Genomic DNA, 22012 nt, shown 5'->3' on the forward strand with positions numbered 1-22012 from the left:
TTTCATTAAACATTACATTAAAGTCCGGTGTGCTGAGTTTTAACAACCCTTTTCTTCTTTGTCTTTCACATTAGGTATACATATGGACAGCCGGTGCCAGGCAGTGTTAACGTAGAGATGTGCAGACATTTTAAACAATTTTTTACATTCACCCATGACAATACAGAGGGAACATCTGCTACATGCTACAAGGAGACAAAGCAGGTACAGTTTTTGTAGCGACACTCTGCTCTCCTGAAGAATAGGTCTTTTCTGATGGCCATTTCTTCCCTTTTCAATTTATTTCATTGTTATTAATCTATTTTATTGTGCTTTCTAGACGGACAAGAAAGGCTGTGCCACTTTTATCTTCCCAATGTCAACCTTCACAAAAGTTGCCCAAAAGGTTCTGCTAGATAAGTTGAAACTCACTGCTGAGATGGAAGAGGAGGGCACGGGCAAGTATTTTTATATATATTTGTATTTTGCTTCTCAATATATTTCTATACATTTGATATATGTTTATATATATTTTAAAAAGTAATTTAATCCGGAATATGACATATGGAAGATGTGTTTTTCTTAATATGGAGCATCCTTCTACAGGTATTTCACACCAACGAGAGAAGCGTATGGATATTTCATATGTTGTTGGAAAGCTGTCCTTCACTGACACACCCAAGATTTATGACCAAGGATCAGTTGTGGAGGGAAAAGTAAGTGCATCTTGTCTTCACTTCTTTAGTGTGAGGCAACTGAATTGCACTGTACTGTATATACTGAAATACATTCTCAGTAAAACCACTTTGTCTCCACAGGTAAAAGCAGTTTATTACAACAATACACCAATTGCTGACATGCCGGTGTACCTGTTTATGGGTGAAAGGCGGTCAGCACGTTCGATACAGAATCTCACTACTGACAGCAATGGTGTTGCCCCTTTCTCATTCAGCACAGTCAACGTAAATGGGAACATCCGTTTCCACGTAAGAAGGAGAAACAATCAAGCTTCCCACAATTATGATTCACATCATAACACTTAATAACTAACAATAAAGATGTATAAAACAAAAGCTGAAACCTAAAATGTTTCCCGATATAATACAATTGACCAAGGTGGCCATATTAGAAGTGTTGACTTTCTATTGGTTAAGGTAAAGATCAATATTTACATTGGTCTTTACCAATATTTACATTGTTCTTTTCTGTTATCTAGCTAAGCTTGACACCAACATTGGTCCACCACCATCATAAAACGCCATACTATGAGGCTGGACATCACACAGTTTCGTTGGCCCAAGTCTCTTCTCCTGATACTAAAACAGTCAGCTTCCTGGAGGTGAAGAAGAAGGATAAACCACTTCCATGTGACAAAGAAGAAGAAATCTTTATCCAATACACAGTAGTTGGAGAGGCCCAGGGCTCAGTGGATATGATGTATCTCGTAAGTAAAAATGTCATTTTTGGGGCTGTCATTGATATTAATGCTTGCAATTGATTTGGAAAACTTTAACCAAGTTTGGAAGTGGCTAAAGCTAGATGTATTGCACTTGCTGTAGACCACTAGATATCAGTAAGCAGTGAGCAACTAGTTCAGTGTAACAGCAAACCTAATCCATGACAAATAGCAACTGCACTTGTTCGCTTTAAATGTGGTGTGGAGCATGAGTAGCTTATAGCAGATTTAATCATTTATACCAGTATTGGATTGATGATAATAATTTATTGATGATAGTATCCCAAAAGTATGTAAGTTCTATATTATTTGCTTTTGAGAAGACTATAGTTGGACAGTAATTTCTGAAAAACAATACATATAATAACTTAATTTAATTAATCTTTAACATCTATTCATGTAATATCTAGTTTTTGCACAAAATAATGGATTAAAGTATCAATAAGAGTATTGATGAATACCGGTTGAAAAGCAGTCTGGGTTTCTATAAAATCCGAACAATACCCACCCCTATTGTTATCCAGATAAGTTTCATCACCGGAGTTCCCCTTTTTGTTGCTTCTGATTGGTTATTTTTCACAAACAACTCCTTTCCCCACTGCTTAAGCAAATAGTCGGTTTGCTAAACCCAGAGTTATCGGTACATTATTCATTCTTCAACTTTTGAAATTCCCCAGGTCCTATCCAGAGGTGCCATTGTCATGCAAGGAGTTAAACGGGTTGAAGTGCAAGATAAATCAGGTGAGAAGAGAACGACATCTTAAAATCTCCTTTAAATAAGCATTGCTAAATCATTATTTGTATTGTTTTATTGATCCAAGGAGTCATGTTATTGAGGATTGTGGTTCATAACAGTTGGTTTGTGTTTCAGTGAATGAGGGCCAGCTGTCCTTTAAGCTCACACTGTCTCCAGACATGGCTCCAGAAATCCAGGTTATAATTTACGCCATCCTCCCCAGTGAGACTGTGATCGCCAAAAGCGCCGACTTCTCCATTGAGAAATGCTTCAGTCACAAGGTCAGTTTGAGGAGTCACTGTTATGGTCAGATGTAGGTATAGAAAAAAGTGTATATTTATCTGTGCTATCAGTCTCACGCCGGTTTGATGGGCGCTCAAACATCATTGCTCAATAGGAATCGACTACGAAGCTTCTGATACCATAATCTTGATGCATTTGCCTAAAGATTCTGTTCATATGCGGATATCTTTTTATAAACATTCCAAAATACTAACTGTTGTGGAAATTCCAAGATTAATCATTTTTTTGTTCCTGGTAAGAAAATAACAAATATAGATCTTATACGAGATCATTCATGTTGTGGGTAAAGCATGTGGTTTGATGGAAACTTCTGAAGCAATGGAGAGAGGACTCGAGAGACACGAGGGGAGCAGGAACTTTGATGGCAAACACTGATGGTTTATTTGGAGCTTTGGCCGGAGAATTCACAAGACATGCTGTGCCACGAGTTGACACAGCGGTTGCCAAACCAATTCTGAAGAACTCTTCCGCAGTCGGAGGTTCTATCTAGTTCAGAGTGTAATCAACATTCCTCATTAGCGAGACTAAACAGTAGTAGAGTAGACACTGAATCAACAGAAGTTGTCAGCTGTGGGTAGAGAATGTGCACCCAGGAGCCCCTTGTGTGTAAGATAAGAAGGTGCTTCAGATGTCCTTAAACAATAAACTATCTCATGTCAAGTTGTGCCCGGTTGTAAACTGGCAACAACGACAGCTTGAGCAGCCCCTCCTTAAGGGGGATTGCAGCAAGCCCAGGGCTGAAGACGTGTGTCCATGGGAAAGGAGGCATAGGAAGGAGAAATAGACAAAGTATGTCAAAGGTCAGATACCTAAGCAAATTATTCCCTAAGAATGACCAGCAAATTAAAGTTAAAGGAGAGGTGTCATGGCCATTTCCACTGATCATAATTCCATTGTTGAGGTCTACTAAAATAGATTTATACTGTGCATTTTTCCAAACTCACATTGGTTTCTCATACAGCATCTCTGTAAACTACTTGTATTCACTGAATTTCACTCTCTGCCTTTAACGGCTCGTTGGAGCTCCAATAGCTCCAGCCCCCACCCTCCCTGTGAGCACAGTGTGCTCTGATTGGTCGGGACGTTGTGAATCGCGCTGAGCTCCGTGGAGGTGTTGCTTCCTTGTTTAGGATACATAGCGAAACACAGCCAAACTCATCCTGAGCACACACAAAGTCACAGCCGAAGTAAAAACAATAAGTGTGGCTTGATATTGAGTAAGAAAAAGGTTGATAAACGCTGTGAGAATGGGTCTGCAGAGAGAATTTCGCCGCGATCCCAACTGTCTGTAATCAGCCTGCAGCCAGGGAGGAGAAATCAGCAGAGCTGACTGTGTGTGAGGAAGTCCGTGGATTGGTCAATTTGGACCAATCAGCGGGGGCTTAACGTAACGGCTCCGCGGACGTAACGTAACGGCTCCACGGATTGGTCCATTTCGTTCCGGGTACGGCATGACATCATGCCGTACCCGGAAGAATCAAATGGACAATGACGTATCTCCAACGAGGCGTTTTGGGGAGGTATTTTCTGTGTTAGAGTTTTACTCGCTACAGGGTGTACTTTGAGGGTTTTGACTCTGCACACCGTTTACATGCATAAAAACCTTCATAACACACAAGGGGACGGGTAATAACCGGAAAAGCATGACACCTCTCCTTTAAGTTTAATCTTAGCCGAGGTTTAGTATTGAGGCGAGTTTTACCTCTGGAGGGTACACAGGACTTTTAACCTTTGAGGACCATTTACATGCACAAAAACCTATATAACACACGACAGGGAAAACCCCAAAAGGCATAATATGGCCCCTTTAAATGTTGAACAAGCGCAAGGTTGATTTTTGGTGCCTACCCTCTCACCTTGTCACTTCCCAAAAGGAAGCATCGACATTAGCAGAGTTGGGATTGGGGAGTGAGAATAACAACGAAATCTAAAAACCACATTAGACACAGAAGTTGATGCAAGCCACGATGAGTTATTTATTAAGCGTTGGCAGGAACAACAGCTAGCCCATGTCATTCCACTAAAACACTATCTAGCAATGTTGCTATGTGCGGGTCTGGCGTGGGGACATTGCCCCTCTAGGCACTTAAGACCACAAACTACATTAAAGGTTAAACTACACATTTGTGTAAGGTTAAGAACAGTGTAGGTTCTCAAAACAAATCATCTCACCCTCTGGTTGATTAGATATATTTTTGTATATACGTCAGGTGTCGCTGGAGTTCTCTCCATCCTCGGCCGTCCCCGGAGAGCAGACCACCCTGCAGGTGAAGGCCCTGCCAGACTCTCTGTGTGGTGTCAGCGCTATCGACCAGAGCGTCCTCATCAAGGAGCCAGGGAAAACTCTGGAAGCAGACAAGGTACCTGCTAGAATCAACCACAAATAGATACATAGTTAACGTTGCCTCAGCATAAGCTTTAATAAGAGGTTAGAGTTTGTGTTGTCATTTCCTTGTGTCATGGTAATCATTCTCTTCTTCTACCAGTTGAATATCGTAAACAATTATGTAAAACATCTGTTTAATGCAGCTTGATGCTGATTGTGTTGCCATATTTAGTTGAGGCCCATTGTTTTGAAAATGCTATTGGAAAAAGTTATGATCATATTTGTGAGGTGCTGTTTGAACAAATATAATTTATATTCATATTTCAAGATAAAAGACTACAACTTAAATCATAGAGCTCCCCTAAAGAACAACAAACACTTGTCAGTGTATAACATTGAATCATACCTTTCTTCTCAGATATTCAACTTGTTGCCTGTCAAAAAAGCATCCCATGTTCCACATAATGTTGAAGATCGTGTAGAATGCTTGCTTGTGAGACCCAGAAGATACGCTATTCCATATCGTGAAAGAAACCAGAGAGATGATGCTCATACTGTTTTCCAGGTACTTAGTGCACACACATTAATGTAATAAATAAAGCATACACCAATATATGTTGTTGTTGCCTAGTTAATCAACTTTTAAGTGATGACTGTATTTATGTATTCAGAATGTAGGTATGAAGATAGCAACAAACCTGGTTATCAGAGTGCCGACATGCCTCAAGTACAGAGGAAGAGAATACCACCAGGGCCATGGTATTTGATTTTCTTGTTCTATCAAATGACACATTCTGTTTATTTACCAGCTTTTAAAAAGGTCACCATGTCATTGCTTTCTGCTGCTTCTGATGGATTATTGTATGCTTTCATTTCAGGTATGTATCCAGAAGTAATGTATTTTCGAACGGGGAGCGCTTCCCCAAACCAACATTCTTTTGATTCACCGATTGAGACTGTCCGCACTTTTTTCCCCGAGACCTGGATATGGGAGCTTATAGAGGTTGGGTAAGATTTTGCCTCAAATCGTTTTCAGGGAGTTTCTCCCTGCACAAAGGGATAGCAGGAAAAGCACTGTTCAACTTGAATGGTTTTTAACCTGCTGGCTCAAATATGTATGTAAGGACTTTTGTTATGCCAAGGAACATGTATTCATCATTTTACAGACATTTCTTTTTAAATGATTCTGTAGGGGGAATAGTGTTTTTTTGGTGCTAGTGGGAATCATTTTCAGGGTTATAGCTTCTGTTACCATCTCAGGATTGCGATCTGAGGAGGGCTGAGAAAATTAATGAGAAGTCACACAAGTTAGCGTATAGAATGGTCTGGCTTTATTCACATTCCTTAAGTTTGTGTCTTTGCCAAAGAATAACATATTTATTTATGTTCCTAAATTACTAAAAACACATACAGTACTCTGCATGTGTTATTCACATGTTAGTTCTGACCATTCATTACACAACTTCACAGAATAACAATAATGCAATAACTGTTCCTCATAACTTATAACATATTTACAAATATAATTATAAAAATAAACATATAGAATGTTGTGGCAATCTCTCAACTTCTTCACTCTTGACCCTAATCAGAATGTCAGACCTCAATCCAATGTAAGTGTAGAGCCCCATACAGGTTAAACTGTATAATAACACGTACATTATATCATTAAAAGTGTAATGAAGCTTGGTGAACATTCAATTTGTAAATACATTTTAAAAAATGTTTTTTAATTATGGTGACCGTTATATCTTACTTATGTATTATATGCCTCGTTTTTTACAGTCTTGTATGTTTTGAAGTTCACAGAATCTGTTTGTGTGTTTTTGCTGATCCAGAAAGTCTGGAACGAAGGATGTGTCCGTCACAGTCCCAGACACCATCACCACCTGGGAGACGGAGGCGTTCTGTTTGTCCTCTCAAGGTTTTGGCTTGGCTCCTCGTAAAGAGATCACGGTCTTCCAGCCATTCTTCCTCGAGCTCAGCCTGCCCTACTCCATCATCCGAGGGGAGCACTTTGAACTGAAGGCAACCGTCTTCAACTACCTGACCAGCTGCATCATGGTAACTTATATTTCCACATACCCTACATATTTACGTCAGCATGCTCATAATAGTTGCTAACATGATTGAGATGTTTACCGTCTTAATTTAGCGTGTTAGCATGGTGACATTTGCTAATTAACACTTAACACAAAGTACAGTAGAGGCTGATGTATTTGGCCAATTAAATATTTGACCTGATTATGCTGCTATGCAAAGTTAAGGGATCACCAGGTGAAAATGTAACAAATGTTATGGAAATGCTGATCGGAATTGAAGTTCTGGAGTCAATTTGGATATAATCTGCAAATGCCAAAAAGAGATTTTGGCTGGCATTCTAAACAAGGCCTCAGTCCCTTACTCATTGACCAAGTTCTTAAAACATTTGCCTCTTATTTCAGATTGGACAAGATTACTGAATAAATACTCAGACTTTTCACTCAATATTCCTTATACTTGTGATCCCACATATTTCTCTGAACACCATAAACCAAATGTTGGATTGTACAATATACTTTAATTGGTTTCCTTATGAGTTGATACATATGTTCTCATTATTTAGACCAGGGGTAGTCAACACGGTGCCCGCGGGCACTTGGTCGCCCGCAGAGGCAACGTGAGTCGCCCGCGGGGCATGTTCTAAAAATAGCTCGCCAAGCAAATCCAAAATGTATAAAATACACAAAACAAAAAAGGAAATGTAATTAAAAGAATCTACCCTATGCATAAACGAAACCTAAATCATAGCGAACTCTATCTACTTACTACAACTCTATATCTATCTAACACCCCTCCTCCCCCCACCCCCAAAATTAATATCTACCAATCACGTTCTTGCTTGATTTGCGGGACCAGCGTTGCAGTCTGGAAGAAAAGCAATGTGGCACCTCCGCGCTGATTTTCCTTCTGGCAGAATCTACACAACACATCAGCCCCATTGAACAGCCTATCATGCCAGCCTATACAACACATGGGGGGCAGAGTTTTACTCTGTGTGTTGCAACTTGCATATCTTTATTGCACTTGACGCACACACACGCATGGCGTAATTTCCACCTGGGACAGGGGGGAAATGTCCCCCCCACTTTTCGAAATCCCGTTTGTGTCCCCCCACTTTAAAAATGTTTATTATTTTTTTTTAACGCAAGCCGTCGATCGCCACGGAGGAGCTCACAGCCTGTGAGCGAGCGAGACAGAGCGAGCGAGAGAGCTAGGGAGGGAGGGAGGGAGGGAGAGGGGGAGAGAGAGGGGGAGAGAGAGAGCGAGAGAGCTGGGGGGGAGGGAGGGAGGGAGGGAGAGAGAGAGAGCTAGGGAGAGCATACCTTTATCTATTTAATATAGATAAAGTAAGAAATCATTCCAATGTGTACTATAGCAGGGGTTCCCAACCCCCGGTCCGCGGACCGGTACCGGGCCGCGGAGGTGTTACTGCCGGGCCGCGAAATAGCTGTGAGTTTATCGTAATATTTGCAGAATTATAAATATATAAAAATATTTTATCATAATATTTTTTTCAAAAAGTGTTTAATTTTCGCACCTATGCCACCAGTCATATTATTTCATCCAGTAGCTAGTTAATCTTTCACCAGAAAACCGTTGAAAATGGCTTTTATGATGTTCCGAGGGATTCGGCGGCACAGCCTAAGGTCTCAGCCTCTTGTGCGCACGAGCATGTTACCGGTGCGCCAAGTAGGAAGAGGAGCGCACAGGAGACAACCGTTTGATTGCAGACTGTTATGTTTATGTGGGGAAATGGTGGTGCATACATTATTTGAGATAGATTTCAAACTCGGACTTCATTTTAAGGACATGTCGGCCAGGGGTGTAGAGCTATTTGTTTAAGCACCGGATTGGCAAAACAGGAGAGTAAACCAGTCTGCCTTGATCTATGAATTAATGTCCGGGACTCTCACGGTATCTGCTGCCCGCAGCTGTTTTATAGAAGGAAACCCTCCTTCACTTCATGACATGGCTGCAGCATCAGGAGGCAGCGGGATGTATACTCGATAAAGAGCTGTGCCTTTTTACGCACCGCCTTCGCTGTGTTTAACTTAATCAGAACAGTTTAAGAGTGACTGCAGGCTGCTACGTGTTAACCACACACACATCTACACACATCGAACTGCCCGATTACTCCCCCTTTTATTAGTTTTATGAAGGAGATGTCCAGTCAGTCACCAAGGCGCATGATGTGTGTGTGTATGTGCTCTGCTCAGCTCAGCTCTGTGTGTTCGGTGTGTTTGTGTCTGTCCGACACCGGCATATATGCGGCTGTTCCCAAAATAAATTAGTTTAATCTTAATCTCGATGTAGTGCTAAATGCTGTCGGGAGTGCACCGGAACGAACGACACTATCATAATATCTTCTGAAAACAAATGCCAGTGTCACACACACACACACACACACACACACACACACACACACACACACACACACACACACACACACACACACACACACACACACACACACACCCTGGCGACCGGACAACTCCTTCATAATGCGCCTTCTCCTTGTTTTCCCAGCATTCACTGGATTATCCGTAAATCAATCAAACAAAACCAAAACGTTGATTTATCTGTTTTCCCGTTTTGGTTTAAAAACTGAATAACATCGGTTTTTTGGTTTTCCGAAAAACCAAAAAACAACACCGGTTCTTTTTTAAACTTTGTTAATATGTTTTGGATGCATATTGTTCTAGTATTTGTTCAGGCTGTTACATACAATTAGCCTCTGTTGCTACCTGCTGGTGGTGAGTAAATATTAAAATCAGTTAAAATTGACAACCGGTCCGCGATTTTTTTTTAATGTATCTACCGGTCCTTGGCACAATAAAGGTTGGGAACCCCTGGTCTAAATGACCCCTGAGCGAAAAAATGCTAACGCACTAGGCACAGAACTCAAGGTAAAGATACCCTTATTACTTATCGTAACTGCACATACAAGATATTCGATTAAAGCTGAGATTCCACAGATTATATAGGTATTATTATCATCACTGAGCGATCAGAACTCGAGACAGGGGAAGCAAACACAGACATCACAACCAACCCAGTCTCACGGCATTTCGTGTTCACAACATTTAATCTATTGATTCGTGTTCACCAACACGATTTTCCCCTTTTTTTCGTGTCACACAGAACGATTTTAAAAGCAATGTATTTCTATTGGTAGTATGTTTCGTGCCTGCAACACGTCTTTTTGTCCGGTCGGGTCTTGGAAGGCCGGAAGCTGTAGGGTTCATAAAAACATGTTCTTACTCAATATCAAGCCACGATTATTGTTTTTATTTTAAATCGTATAATGTCTGACTTTTTTTGCCGTATGTGAGGAAAATAAATGGGGCTCAGAGCCTCAGAATACTGAAATCTGTATTTTTAAAATCTTTTTTTCCTTCTAATTTGTTATTCTTTTCTAAATATCACACTGTTATTTACTCAACAATAACACATAATTATCCATGTTTTTATTTATTTGTTTAATTCCATAATCTCTGGCTTTTTTGGCGTCCGTCAGGAACTGAATTTCAAAATAAAATTACCGGAAACAGATACACAGCCACTGAACTGATTACCCAAGATCCTCAGCTATGGTTTAAGCTCTGTGATTGGATTGTTTAGCCGCAATGCACGTTGGGATATGGTGTTTATGCGATATGAAATCCGAAAAACATTTAAAAAGAAAATAATACTTTATTCCGGGTGTGCTTGCTTTTTCTTTGAAAGTCATCATATAACGGCATTGTAATACACGGTTCGGCTGCATTAAATATTACACATCTGCCGTAGTTATTTATTTATAGAGCCCTGATTAGAAGACTTCTGGACAAACTGGAAGAACTGCTACCGAAACTGAATACGTGACGTGGATCATAAATATATCAGCAATTAAACAACATCTTAAATTTCTCTTCACACAATACGTCTCCTTGCAGTATCAACACTAATTCGGCTGACTTTTATATTTGATCCAATTCGTAGATAGGTTATTTTTACACCATAACGGTGCACAGCTGATAGAAAGGGACTTGTAGTTTTGAAAGATATTACTGATTTTCTTTGAATATAAGAATGTAAATACTGAGTTGAGAGAATAGTCAGGGGTTTTTGGGTGATGGGAGACACATCTATGGATTCAGAATTTCAATAGCTTACCATTAAATGACGGATATACCTTTCTGTCTGTTTTACAAATCAGATATTAATGTGTAGAAGTAAAACATGTGAAATAATATAGCAATATGCTGTAAAATTATGTGAAAACATGAATAAAACTACACATCTTCAGATGTTATACATACATAAGTGTCCTACACTAATAATAAAAAGTTATTATGGAATTGTATGCTGTGTGTACCTTGTGTGCACCGCCTAGTGGTTAAAGCACATTATTGAATTATTGTTTTAATGTGTGATATTCGATGAAAAAAATATTAAGAGTACATACTTTCATAGGGGGAAAGTAGAAGGTCAATGATAGAAATATAGAATATAAAAAATCAAGAAGATACTGTAAGTAAGTAAATAAGAAAAAAGCTTTGGGGGTATCTACAGATAAATATTAAGCCTGACAAAGTACTTACAGTAACGTCTAATATATTGCTTTCCTGCAATGTTAACTATGTTGAAGCACTTATTTTAACTGATATTATACATATGAATTATACTCTTATAAGATGTATGTAGATAGTATAAGAAATGTGCAAAATATGACAGTTTAATGGTGGAGGTATACACACATATTGAAAGATGTCTTGTAATGCACTGTTGAGGAACCGGCGACCCAAGTTTTTCATTCATGGCATAACTACACCGTAGTTGTGTATATGATATGTCAATAAACCTTAGAAAATCATGAAATCTTGAAAGGGATGTGCAAAATAGCCATTATATACAGTCTTTAATGAACTATTAGTAGAGCATAACGAGTAATGAATATACTTTATAGGGATCTGCAGATAAATATTTAGTCTTCTCAAGCTATCAAATATCTCGCCTGATTGTTGGCACTTGACAATCACCTTCCCTGAATTTTACTCAGGTGTAACTAAAGTCTGATTTAAGGGTTGTTTATATTTCACATCATTAATCAGAATCTGCTTGTAAGGAATGCGTGGAAGGGTAGGACCCAAATGCAGACTATCAGAAAAGGTAAACGGTCTCGAAACAAAAACGAGCTTTATTCTCAAAGCTTAACAATAGCATGGCATGAAACACATAGGTTCTACAGAAAACTGACCGTGACCAACATGGAGGGAGACAGGAGAAACAAACATGACTGACATGGAGGAAGACAGGAAAAACCAACAATGAACCGACAAGGCACACAGGGGAAGACAAGACTAAATACAGAGAGGGGTAATCACAAGACGAGACACAGCTGGGGTAAGGGAGGCAGAAACACAAGGGCAACAGGTGAACACAATCAAACAATCAGACACACCAGGGAAACTAAGACAGGAAGGCAAACACAGGAAGAAGGAACAGAGAAGACACAAGGAGGAAAACATTTCAAAACAAAACAGGAACCAGAGACAGAAAAAGACAAGACAAAACACAACACAGACAGACAGATCGTGACATAACCCCCCCCTCAAGGGACGGATCCCAGACGTCCCAAAAAACATAGTCTAACACTTCCAAAAGGGTGGGTGGAGGGGGTCCGGAGGACGGGCCCGAAAGGGGTCCCGGGCGGACGGCCCGGGGGCAAGGCAGAGTCCAAAAAGGGGCGACGGCCACAGCGGGCGAACTCAGGGGGCCGGGCATGAGAGCAAAGGCAGCGGCTCTCAGGGGACCGGGCTCGAGGGCGAAGGCAGCGGCTGGAAGAATCAGGAGGCCGGGCTCGAGGGCGAAGACTGCGGCACTCAGGGGGCCGGGCTCGAGGGCGAACAAGAAGGCGGCGACGAGACAGCTCCGGAGGACGGGCAGGAAGGCGCCGACGGGACAACTCCGGAGGACGGGCAGGAAGGCGCCGACGGGACAGCTCCGGAGGACGGGCAGGAAGGTCATGACGGGACAGCTCCGGAGGACGGGCAGGAAGGTCATGACGGGACAGCTCCGGAGGACGAGCAGAAAGGCGTCGACGGGACAGCTCCGGAGGCCGGGCAGGAAGGCGTCGACAGGACAGCTCCGGAGGACGGGCAGGACCCAGTATCGACCGGACAGGAACCGGAGCCGACCAGACAGGCGCAGACGGGAGCCCAAACAAGACATGGGCTGGTGTCAATGGGACCCCGGATGTAGCAAGGGCTGGTGTCGACTGGACCCCCAACGGAACAGGACACAGAGTTGGCAGGACCCCCGGCGGGACAGGTGTCGGCGGAACCCCAACAGAACAGGATCTGGTGTTGGCAGGACCCCGGCGGGACAGGTGTCGGCGGGACCCCCAACAGGACAGGACATGGGGTTGGCAGGACCCACAGCGGAACAGGTGTCGGCAGGACCTCCAACGATACTGGACGTGGAGTTGGCAGGACCCTCGGCAGGAGAGTAGTCGGCGGGACCTCCAACAGCACTGGACATAGGGTTGGCAGGACCCCCGGCAGAAGAGTAGTCGGCGGGACCTCCAACGGCACAGGACATAGGGTTGGCAAGACCCCCGGCAGGAGAGTAGTCGGCGGGACCTCCAACAGCACTGGACATAGGGTTGGCAGGACCCCCGGCAGAAGAGTAGTCGGCGGGACCTCCAACAGCACTGGACATAGGGTTGGCAGGACCCCCGGCAGAAGAGTAGTCGGCGGGACCTCCAACAGCACTGGACATAGGGTTGGCAGGACCCCCGGCAGAAGAGTAGTCGGCGGGACCTCCAACGGCACAGGACATAGGGTTGGCAAGACCCCCGGCAGGAGAGTAGTCGGCGGGACCTCCAACAGCACTGGACATAGGGTTGGCAGGACCCCCGGCAGAAGAGTAGTCGGCGGGACCTCCAACGGCACAGGACATAGGGTTGGCAGGACCCCCGGCAGAAGAGTAGTCGGCGGGACCCCCAATGGGACAGGACATGGAGTTGGCAAGACCCCCGGCAGGAGAGTAGTCGGCGGGACCTCCAACGGCACAGGACATAGGGTAGGCGTCGGCCGTAGAGCCAACAGGAGACGAGCCAAGGACTGCTGGCTTTCAACTAAGGCTCGCATTGTCTGCTCATGTTGGCCCAGAAGATTTCCCTGATGGGAAATGGCGTGCTGGACCGGAACAGAGGCCGGAACCATGGCTGCTGGGGCCAGAACTGGGGCTGGAACCATGGCTGTATGGGCCGGTTCTGGAGCTAGAACCATGGCTGCTGGGGCCAGAACTGGGGCTGGAACCATGGCTGTATGGGCCGGTTCTGGAGCTAGAACCATGGCTGCTGGGGCCAGAACTGGGGCTGGAACCATGGCTGTATGGGCCGGTTCTGGAGCTAGAACCATGGCTGCTGGGGCCAGAACTGGGGCTGGAACCATGGCTGCTGGGGCTGGAACCATGGCTGCTGGGGCCACGGCTTGAATCCTCGCCTTGCGTCTCTTTGAGGTCTTTTGGAGGCTCCGTGGACCTCCAAACGCCAGGCGGGATCCCAAAAAAGGATCAGAGAATGGAGACTGGCACTCAGGGCTACGCGAAAAAACTCTGAGAAATTCAGGCAACGAGCTCCTCAGCCATGGCACATTATTCACCTCCATTTGTGCTCTTTTCAGGACAGCCTCTTTCTCCCTGCTAGTCGAGGTTCCACTCCACACAGTATAAAGACATCGAAGGGAGTAATCCAGAGAAAGCAATTCAGCATCAAAATCAAAAACATAATCCGCTGGGTCCATAATTGGTCGGTTCATTCTGTAAGGAATGCGTGGAAGGGTAGGACCCAAATGCAGACTATCAGAAAAGGTAAACGGTCTCGAAACAAAAACGAGCTTTATTCTCAAAGCTTAACAATAGCATGGCATGAAACACATAGGTTCTACAGAAAACTGACCGTGACCAACATGGAGGGAGACAGGAGAAACAAACATGACTGACATGGAGGAAGACAGGAAAAACCAACAATGAACCGACAAGGCACACAGGGGAAGACAAGACTAAATACAGAGAGGGGTAATCACAAGACGAGACACAGCTGGGGTAAGGGAGGCAGAAACACAAGGGCAACAGGTGAACACAATCAAACAATCAGACACACCAGGGAAACTAAGACAGGAAGGCAAACACAGGAAGAAGGAACAGAGAAGACACAAGGAGGAAAACATTTCAAAACAAAACAGGAACCAGAGACAGAAAAAGACAAGACAAAACACAACACAGACAGACAGATCGTGACACTGCTGGTCCCGTTCGAATCCAGTTTTGGATAGTCTGCCGTGGTTTCGTTCCATTTCAAAGAGCTGTTTGACGCTCGGCGTAACCTTGGCGCACTGCCACTCCAACATCCAATCCCAGAGCTTGAAGATTAATCACGGGGACTGTAGTCCCAAACGATAGCTGGGGATTATGGGTAGTGTGGTGTCTTCGGCCATCCTAAACTCCGAAATGTTTTTCGGATTTCATATCGCATTAACATTATCCCAACGTGCATTGCGGCTAAAACATCCAATCACCGAGCTTAAAGCATAGCTGAGGATCTTGGGTAATCAGTTCAGTGGCTGTGTATCGCAATGATGCTCGAAATGTCCCATATAGGCCAACGTCTGTTTCCGGTTATTTTTATTTTGAAATTCAGTTCCTGACGGATGCCAAAAAAAGCCAGAGATTATGGAATTAAACAAATAAATTAAAAAACATGGATAATTGTGTGTTATTGTTGAGTAAATAACAGTGTGTTATTTAGAAAAGAATAACAAATAAGAAGGAAAAAAAGATTTTAAAAATACAGATTTCAGTATTCTGAGGCTCTGAGCCCCATTTATTTTCCTCACATACGGCAAAAAAAGTCTGACATTATACGATTTAAAAATAAAAACAATAATCATGGCTTGATATTGAACATGTTTTTATGAACCCCACAGCTTCCGGTCTTCCAAGACCCGACCGGACAAAAAGAGACTGGGTTGTCACAACACGTAGCATTACGGAGCAAACACGGGAGATCGTCTCACCTTAGCTGTTATTCTGATCAAAAGTCGTGTTCAATGGCATTAAAACGATAAAAACGCTGCTGAGGGTTTTTGGCTACGCGTCACTCTCACTCCTTATTTGGTAACGTGTGTGTGTATGTGGAACCTCCCCTCGATTCCATTGGCTCTAGCGATTAAAAAGAGATGTCAATCATCAAAATCGACCAAGGGGGGCCAGAGATAGGTCAAATCCACCCAAATGACCCCAGAAGTGGGTTTTTTCTTTGCTAAATCTCTCTAAAAAGGTCAAATTTCACTTGTTTTGCATCAATCTTGAAACAAGGTACTTATTATATGTTATAGTTTGGATTCCTAAAGCTTTTAGTCTACTATCCCATCATTCAAGGGTGGTTTTCACTATAAGTAATGTTTTTTTTTTTTGAACTGACACTATAATTTACATTTTTTTACTGTGTTCAATCTGAATTTACTTTAAAATAAAAACATCTATATTGATTCTGACACTTCTATATCCAACTCACAGATGTAACCTTGCTTTGAGAAAAAGATTATTAATTTAACCCTTTTAGAAGTGAAGATATGGTCATTTGTTCTGGGAATGTCATTTTCGAAAAACAGGCTCAGGGTTTACCGCAGATTCCATTTCATTCTAACCAAAAACCCATTCAAAGAACTGGGACCCAGAGACATAGGAACCGGACGTGCAGTAATGCCAACACATTTCTGGGTTTTTGGAATCATTCCTGATTCTGCTTTAAATCTTCATTTTCTTTTTTTATATATTGCCATCTCTCTCAACAGGTTACTGTGGTTCCAGACCCCACCTTAGATTACACCCTTACCCCCCTCTCTGGTGACCAGTACACATCCTGTTTGTGCGGCGGTGAGCGCAAGACCCTCAGCTGGACCATGGCCCCCTCAGCTTTAGGTGAGAGAAGCATTTTTGACTGATATGAAATGTTAGTCTGCCAAGGTGAATACAACCTTTTTTAGCTCAGTGATATCATATCCACCTTAGTGACAGAATGTTTATATACGATAATTAAAGGTGGGGTAGGTAAGTTTGAGAAACCGGCTCGAGATACACTTTTTGTTATATTCCATGGAATGCTCTTAACATCCCGATAGCAATGAATATCTTAAGTGCTTTGACAAAAAATCCATACAAAAATGTCATCTGTGGAAGCCGTAGTGCTGTAAAAAGCACGACCAATCATTTTAGCCGGCCCGGCTAAAATAACTCGATGGCCTACCTGCCTGTCAGCCTTCCATCTGTGCACAAACTTATCTCGTGCCCTCATTGGTCATGTGCGCGTTTGTGTGTGTTGGAGGAGGGGCTCTGTAAGGAAGTAGCAGATTTCTTCCGGCTGTGTATTTTCAAATTCTAGCGCACTCGAGCTGGTTTCTCCAAAATTACCTACCCCACCTTTAATAAAAACACAATTCTTGATCAAGTTTCACATCTTGTTTGTTGATCTCTTGAAGGGGTTGTGAATGTGTCAGTGACTGCTGAGGCTGTGGCATCCCAAGCTTCGTGTGACAATGAGATTGTGAGCGTGCCAGAAAGGGGTCGTATCGACGTGGTCAAACGTTCTCTCATAGTCAAGGTCAGGACGTTTAAACAAAATGACAAAGTATAATTTATCCATTTACTATAGGGAAAATGTTGAACTCACATTATATCTTTCAGGCGGAAGGAACTGAGATGTCCAAGACCTACAACTGGCTGCTCTGCCCAGAAGGTCAGTTTGTTCAGGAAAAGAAACAGCCAAAGGTTATAAGTTAGTTAGGAGTACATTTCATGTAAAAAACTATAATGAATACATTCAGTAATTGCAATTATTATGGAAATTGTGTTAAGTTAAGTGCAGGTGTCATTGATTTATGGAAGGTCATTGTGTAAATACATTTGATCAACCTGATTTTTATTTATTAATGGATACCAATTTGTGTGGTATTTTATCAAACTACCAATACAATATGTAAAATCTTAACAAAATCTTTGTTTTGTACTGAGCTGAGGGTTTGTTCCCTGTCTGCACACAGGAGAGGCTTTGAAAGAGGAAATAGAAATACAACTGCCTGAGAACGTCATTGTTGGATCAGCCCGAGCTTCGCTATCAGTTCTGGGTAACAAATACATTTCTGATCAATAGGCTTCCCTCTCTTGAAGCTTTATCAATAATGGTATCAGTAATAAAAAAAAAAATATCTCTGTCTGAATTCTTTTTTTTCCGGAGATATCATGTTTTGCTTTAATAACATTGTTGTCAAACAATTCAAAAACCTTTCCCTTCACATGTTTAACTAAGATTTGAACTAAGAACAGAGAAAATCTCTCCTTTAGCAGATTATTTGAAAGCCGGCTACTTGTGCTTTTGTGTGTGTGACACTGAGGAGGGTCAGAAAAAGTCAAAAGTCAGCTGAGTTACATTTTCACAGTCTTACAGTAGCTTCATTGTTTTTGTGCAGGTGACATTCTGGGCAGAGCTCTAAACAACCTGGATGGGCTGCTGCGGATGCCGTATGGATGTGGTGAGCAGAACATGGCTCTCCTGGCCCCCAACATCTACATCCTCCAGTACCTGAAAAACACTCAGCAGCTGACCCAAGCCATCAAGGACAAGGCTACCAACTTCCTGACCAGTGGTGAGTCTTGTTTACATTATGGTGTAGTAAAAAAACAATCAACAATTTCTGCCAAACCCAAGAACCTGTAGTAATCCTGTGATTTTATCCATGGATCTAAAAACCGAAATTTTACTCAAAAACGTGTTGGTAAAGCCCCTGTCACACTGTCCCGAAATTGACACCAGATGGACACACGATAAAGGGAATGTTCAAATTTGGCTCTGATCGTAACAACATCGGGCTATTCGTGAGGGCATCTTAAGCCATCGTATGACCACCGGTGGAGTTTCTCAGGCTCCGGCAGCAACTTCGTGAGCTGTGGCAAAATCTTTGATATGCCAAAAAATTGCCGAAGGACCTTGCGAAGGTTCATTTTCATGTTGAATTTGTGTGTCCATTTTGCCCTTCATAAGGCACTCGTGAGGGCATCTTGTCAAATCGTGTCATCTTCGTCTGATCATCGGTGCCAGGGACGTGCACAGACATTTTGGGGGGCGGGTGCTCAAGTGAGAAAAAGGGCACTTCCCATAATCATTTATAAAAAAAAGTTTTAAAACAAAAAGTTAAATATAGTTGCACATCTCTGACTTACTGACCAATTTATTTTAATACCGTCACACTCATGCAATTGTTTATACTCAACATAATTCTACAAAATAATCAGCTAACAGAGACAATGGTCTTCTTTGGTATTCACTAAGCACAAGAGCAGACAACAAACTAGTACAATTATTAGTTATTAAATGAGCAGCCAACAATCAAAATTATGAAGTTACTGTTAAGCCCTGAGCCTGTTTTTCAGGTTTCAGGCTCGAAAATGACATGCCCAGAACAAATGACTATAACTTCACTTCTAAAAGGGTTAAATTAATAATCTTTTTTCTCAAAGCAAGGTTACATCTGTGAGTTGGATGTAGACGTGTCAGAATCAATATAGATGTTTCTGTGTCAGAGTAAATTCAGATGGAACATTATAAAAAAAGGTAAATTCTTACCTCTGCCTACAAAAAACCCATTACTTATAGTGAAAACCACCCTTGAATGATGGGTTAGTAGACTAAAAGCGTTAGGAATCCAAACTACAACATATAATAAGTACCTTGTATCAAGATTGATGCAAAACAAGTGACATTTGACCTTTTTAGAGAGATTTATAAAAATAAAAATAATATGAAATCTCCGTTTTTTATATAAAAATGCAATGATGGATTATCAGTAATCCTTTCAAAGTGACACAGACACATTGGATTAACCTATGGATTAACCTTCAGCAGCGTTTTTATCATTTTAATGCCATTGAACACGACTATTGATCAGAATAACAGCTAATTTGAGACGATTTCCCGTGAATGTTCCGTAATTCACGTGTTGTGACGTCTGTGTTTGCTTCCCCTGTCACGAGTTCTGATCGCTCAGTGATTATACTTATACCTATAGAATCTGTGGAATCTCAGCTTTAATTTGATATCTTGTTTTTGCAGTTACGATAAGTAATAAGGGTATTTTTACCTTGAGTTCTGTGGTAAGTGTGTTAGCATTTTTTCGCTCAGGGCTCACTTAGACGCTTCTTGTGAGACTTGTGTTTTGTTTCGGTAAAAATGGTTCATATTGTCAGTTAGCTGAGTTTCTTCCCGTTAAATAGGTATGACACATTAATAGGTTTTTAAATATTAAGAAGCCCTGAGACACAGTTTCGTGAAAAAACACCCCACTGCCCCTGTACAGGGGGCTCTAGGGCTTAACAGGTTTAAGGCAGGACATTACAGGCAAAAATATCGTTTTTTCATGTACTTGTTATTTCGGTCTATTTTGCTTCCATGTTTTCTTTCACTCTAATGGAAATAAAACTTCCAAGAAACACATATAAATGGTGTTCGTTTTACTACCATGTCTGAATTCATCTATAGATTTAAAGCTAATCTGCATTTAAACATAACATTTCAGGGAAAATACTGACTTGACGTAAGTAACTATCTGGGGAAGTTGTGATGTGATGTGTTTTTTAGTTTTATCCTTTTCACCTGCAATGCCTTGGTAACTGCATGCAAATTAGCGCATTTTAATTAGGCCTAGTTAACGCCTAATTTGCATATCAATGTGGCGATTGTGATGATGTTATTAGATACACATTTTACTGTCTTCACTTTAAGTGCCTCCCCTTAAGTACAGTACATTAGCCTGTATGCCCATGATAAATTACCTTAGCTAAACCTTGAGCTAACTTATCCATTAGCTAGTAGCCTTAGTTAAGTATAATTGTTATTGTCTTTTAGCGAATTAGCTGTAAACTCGAGGCACTGGCAGTTTAGTAATTTGTTCATCACCACTCACCTTCAAAATAAACCAAGAAAAGCCGGCATAACAGTAAAGTGGGAGGTGCTTACACCTGTGTCTGAAGTGACTGCCGATGTCCGCACCGCTGTGCAGGAGACGTGGAGGGAGGGAGGGAGGGTAGAAAGAGCATCGGAACTTCACAGTCTAATCTCCCGAGCTGATGTTTTTATTTTGTATTCAATCAATATATTGTTGGAAAGGGAAACTGTGCGCAAACAGCAGTAGATATATATTCATTTATTTTTTAAAAAAGGGGGAAAAAAGGGCACTTTCTCTGGAGGAAGAAAAAGGGCAGGGGCTCAAGCCCACTTTGATGTCTATCGATCGGTGCCTCACGAAGACAATACGAAGGAAACAAGAAGCTGCCCGATTGTCTTAGGAAGGCAACACGACTACGTGAAGCCCTCGCAATACCGTCGTGTAGCCATCGTATTATAGTACGATGACATCAAGATTGCATTTATTGCACAACAAAATCACGTAAACATAATGTAAATAACCCAATTTGTGTTCTGTAAAACAGAAAAGGATATTACATTGTTTTTGTTACTTTCGTTGCAGTTGTATGTCTTAAAGAGAAAACCTTGCCTGAAAATTACAATTAAAAAAGTTAATGCAGGATTTTATATGTTTTACGAGACATAAGGGCAGGAATTCAGCGGGGAAAGGAGCCGTTTTGAGCTCTGCTACTAAAAACTGCTTTTTTTTTACGTCATACGTCAAACGCGTCATATTACGTCACATAGGGGAGCAACTTTCTCGGACTCCTTCTCTGCCCAATCCGCGGTAGTAGTTTGTAGTTGGTTTGAGCGGTCGTGATTTAGTGAGCTGGTATTTTTTCGGTAATTTTACATTGCATTTCACCATTTTTAATCATGGTGAGCTTGAGTTTGTGCAGGTTGCACAAACTCCAGCCTGTCAGTGTCAGGACATCGAGTCCACAGTTTCCCTAACAGGAAAAGGACCGGAGCTAGCTTTCGTTCCTGGGTGCGTTGTGCGAGGTGCATCCACCTCCCTGCATACTCTCCACAGCTGAGGCCTATCAAACAAAATGTTTATCAGGAAACCGTATTACATCTCTCTCCCCCCCTTCGCTGCTCAATTCAATTCAATAGCTTTATTAGCATGACCATTAGCTCTCTCTCTCTCCCACATTAGTTCCT

The 22012-nt window shown here is 42.0% G+C and overlaps 1 protein-coding gene across 1 annotated transcript in view; it reads left to right on the forward strand.

Moving 5' to 3' along the window:
- LOC117468973 (alpha-2-macroglobulin-like) overlaps positions 1 to 22012 on the forward strand; it is a 46363-nt gene that overhangs the window by 5009 nt on the left and 19342 nt on the right. Inside the window, exons 8-24 of the mRNA XM_034113362.1 lie at positions 75 to 204; positions 320 to 437; positions 586 to 695; positions 798 to 965; positions 1196 to 1423; positions 2113 to 2176; positions 2307 to 2452; positions 4685 to 4834; positions 5219 to 5365; positions 5472 to 5559; positions 5679 to 5808; positions 6639 to 6864; positions 16686 to 16812; positions 17370 to 17491; positions 17575 to 17626; positions 17931 to 18014; positions 18357 to 18533. Of these exons, the coding sequence (XP_033969253.1) occupies positions 75 to 204; positions 320 to 437; positions 586 to 695; positions 798 to 965; positions 1196 to 1423; positions 2113 to 2176; positions 2307 to 2452; positions 4685 to 4834; positions 5219 to 5365; positions 5472 to 5559; positions 5679 to 5808; positions 6639 to 6864; positions 16686 to 16812; positions 17370 to 17491; positions 17575 to 17626; positions 17931 to 18014; positions 18357 to 18533 (2267 nt within the window). The remainder of the gene's footprint in view (positions 1 to 74; positions 205 to 319; positions 438 to 585; positions 696 to 797; positions 966 to 1195; positions 1424 to 2112; positions 2177 to 2306; positions 2453 to 4684; positions 4835 to 5218; positions 5366 to 5471; positions 5560 to 5678; positions 5809 to 6638; positions 6865 to 16685; positions 16813 to 17369; positions 17492 to 17574; positions 17627 to 17930; positions 18015 to 18356; positions 18534 to 22012) is intronic.

This window comes from Trematomus bernacchii, unplaced genomic scaffold (genome assembly GCF_902827165.1).
Source record: "Trematomus bernacchii unplaced genomic scaffold, fTreBer1.1, whole genome shotgun sequence".
Taxonomy (NCBI): domain Eukaryota; kingdom Metazoa; phylum Chordata; class Actinopteri; order Perciformes; family Nototheniidae; genus Trematomus; species Trematomus bernacchii.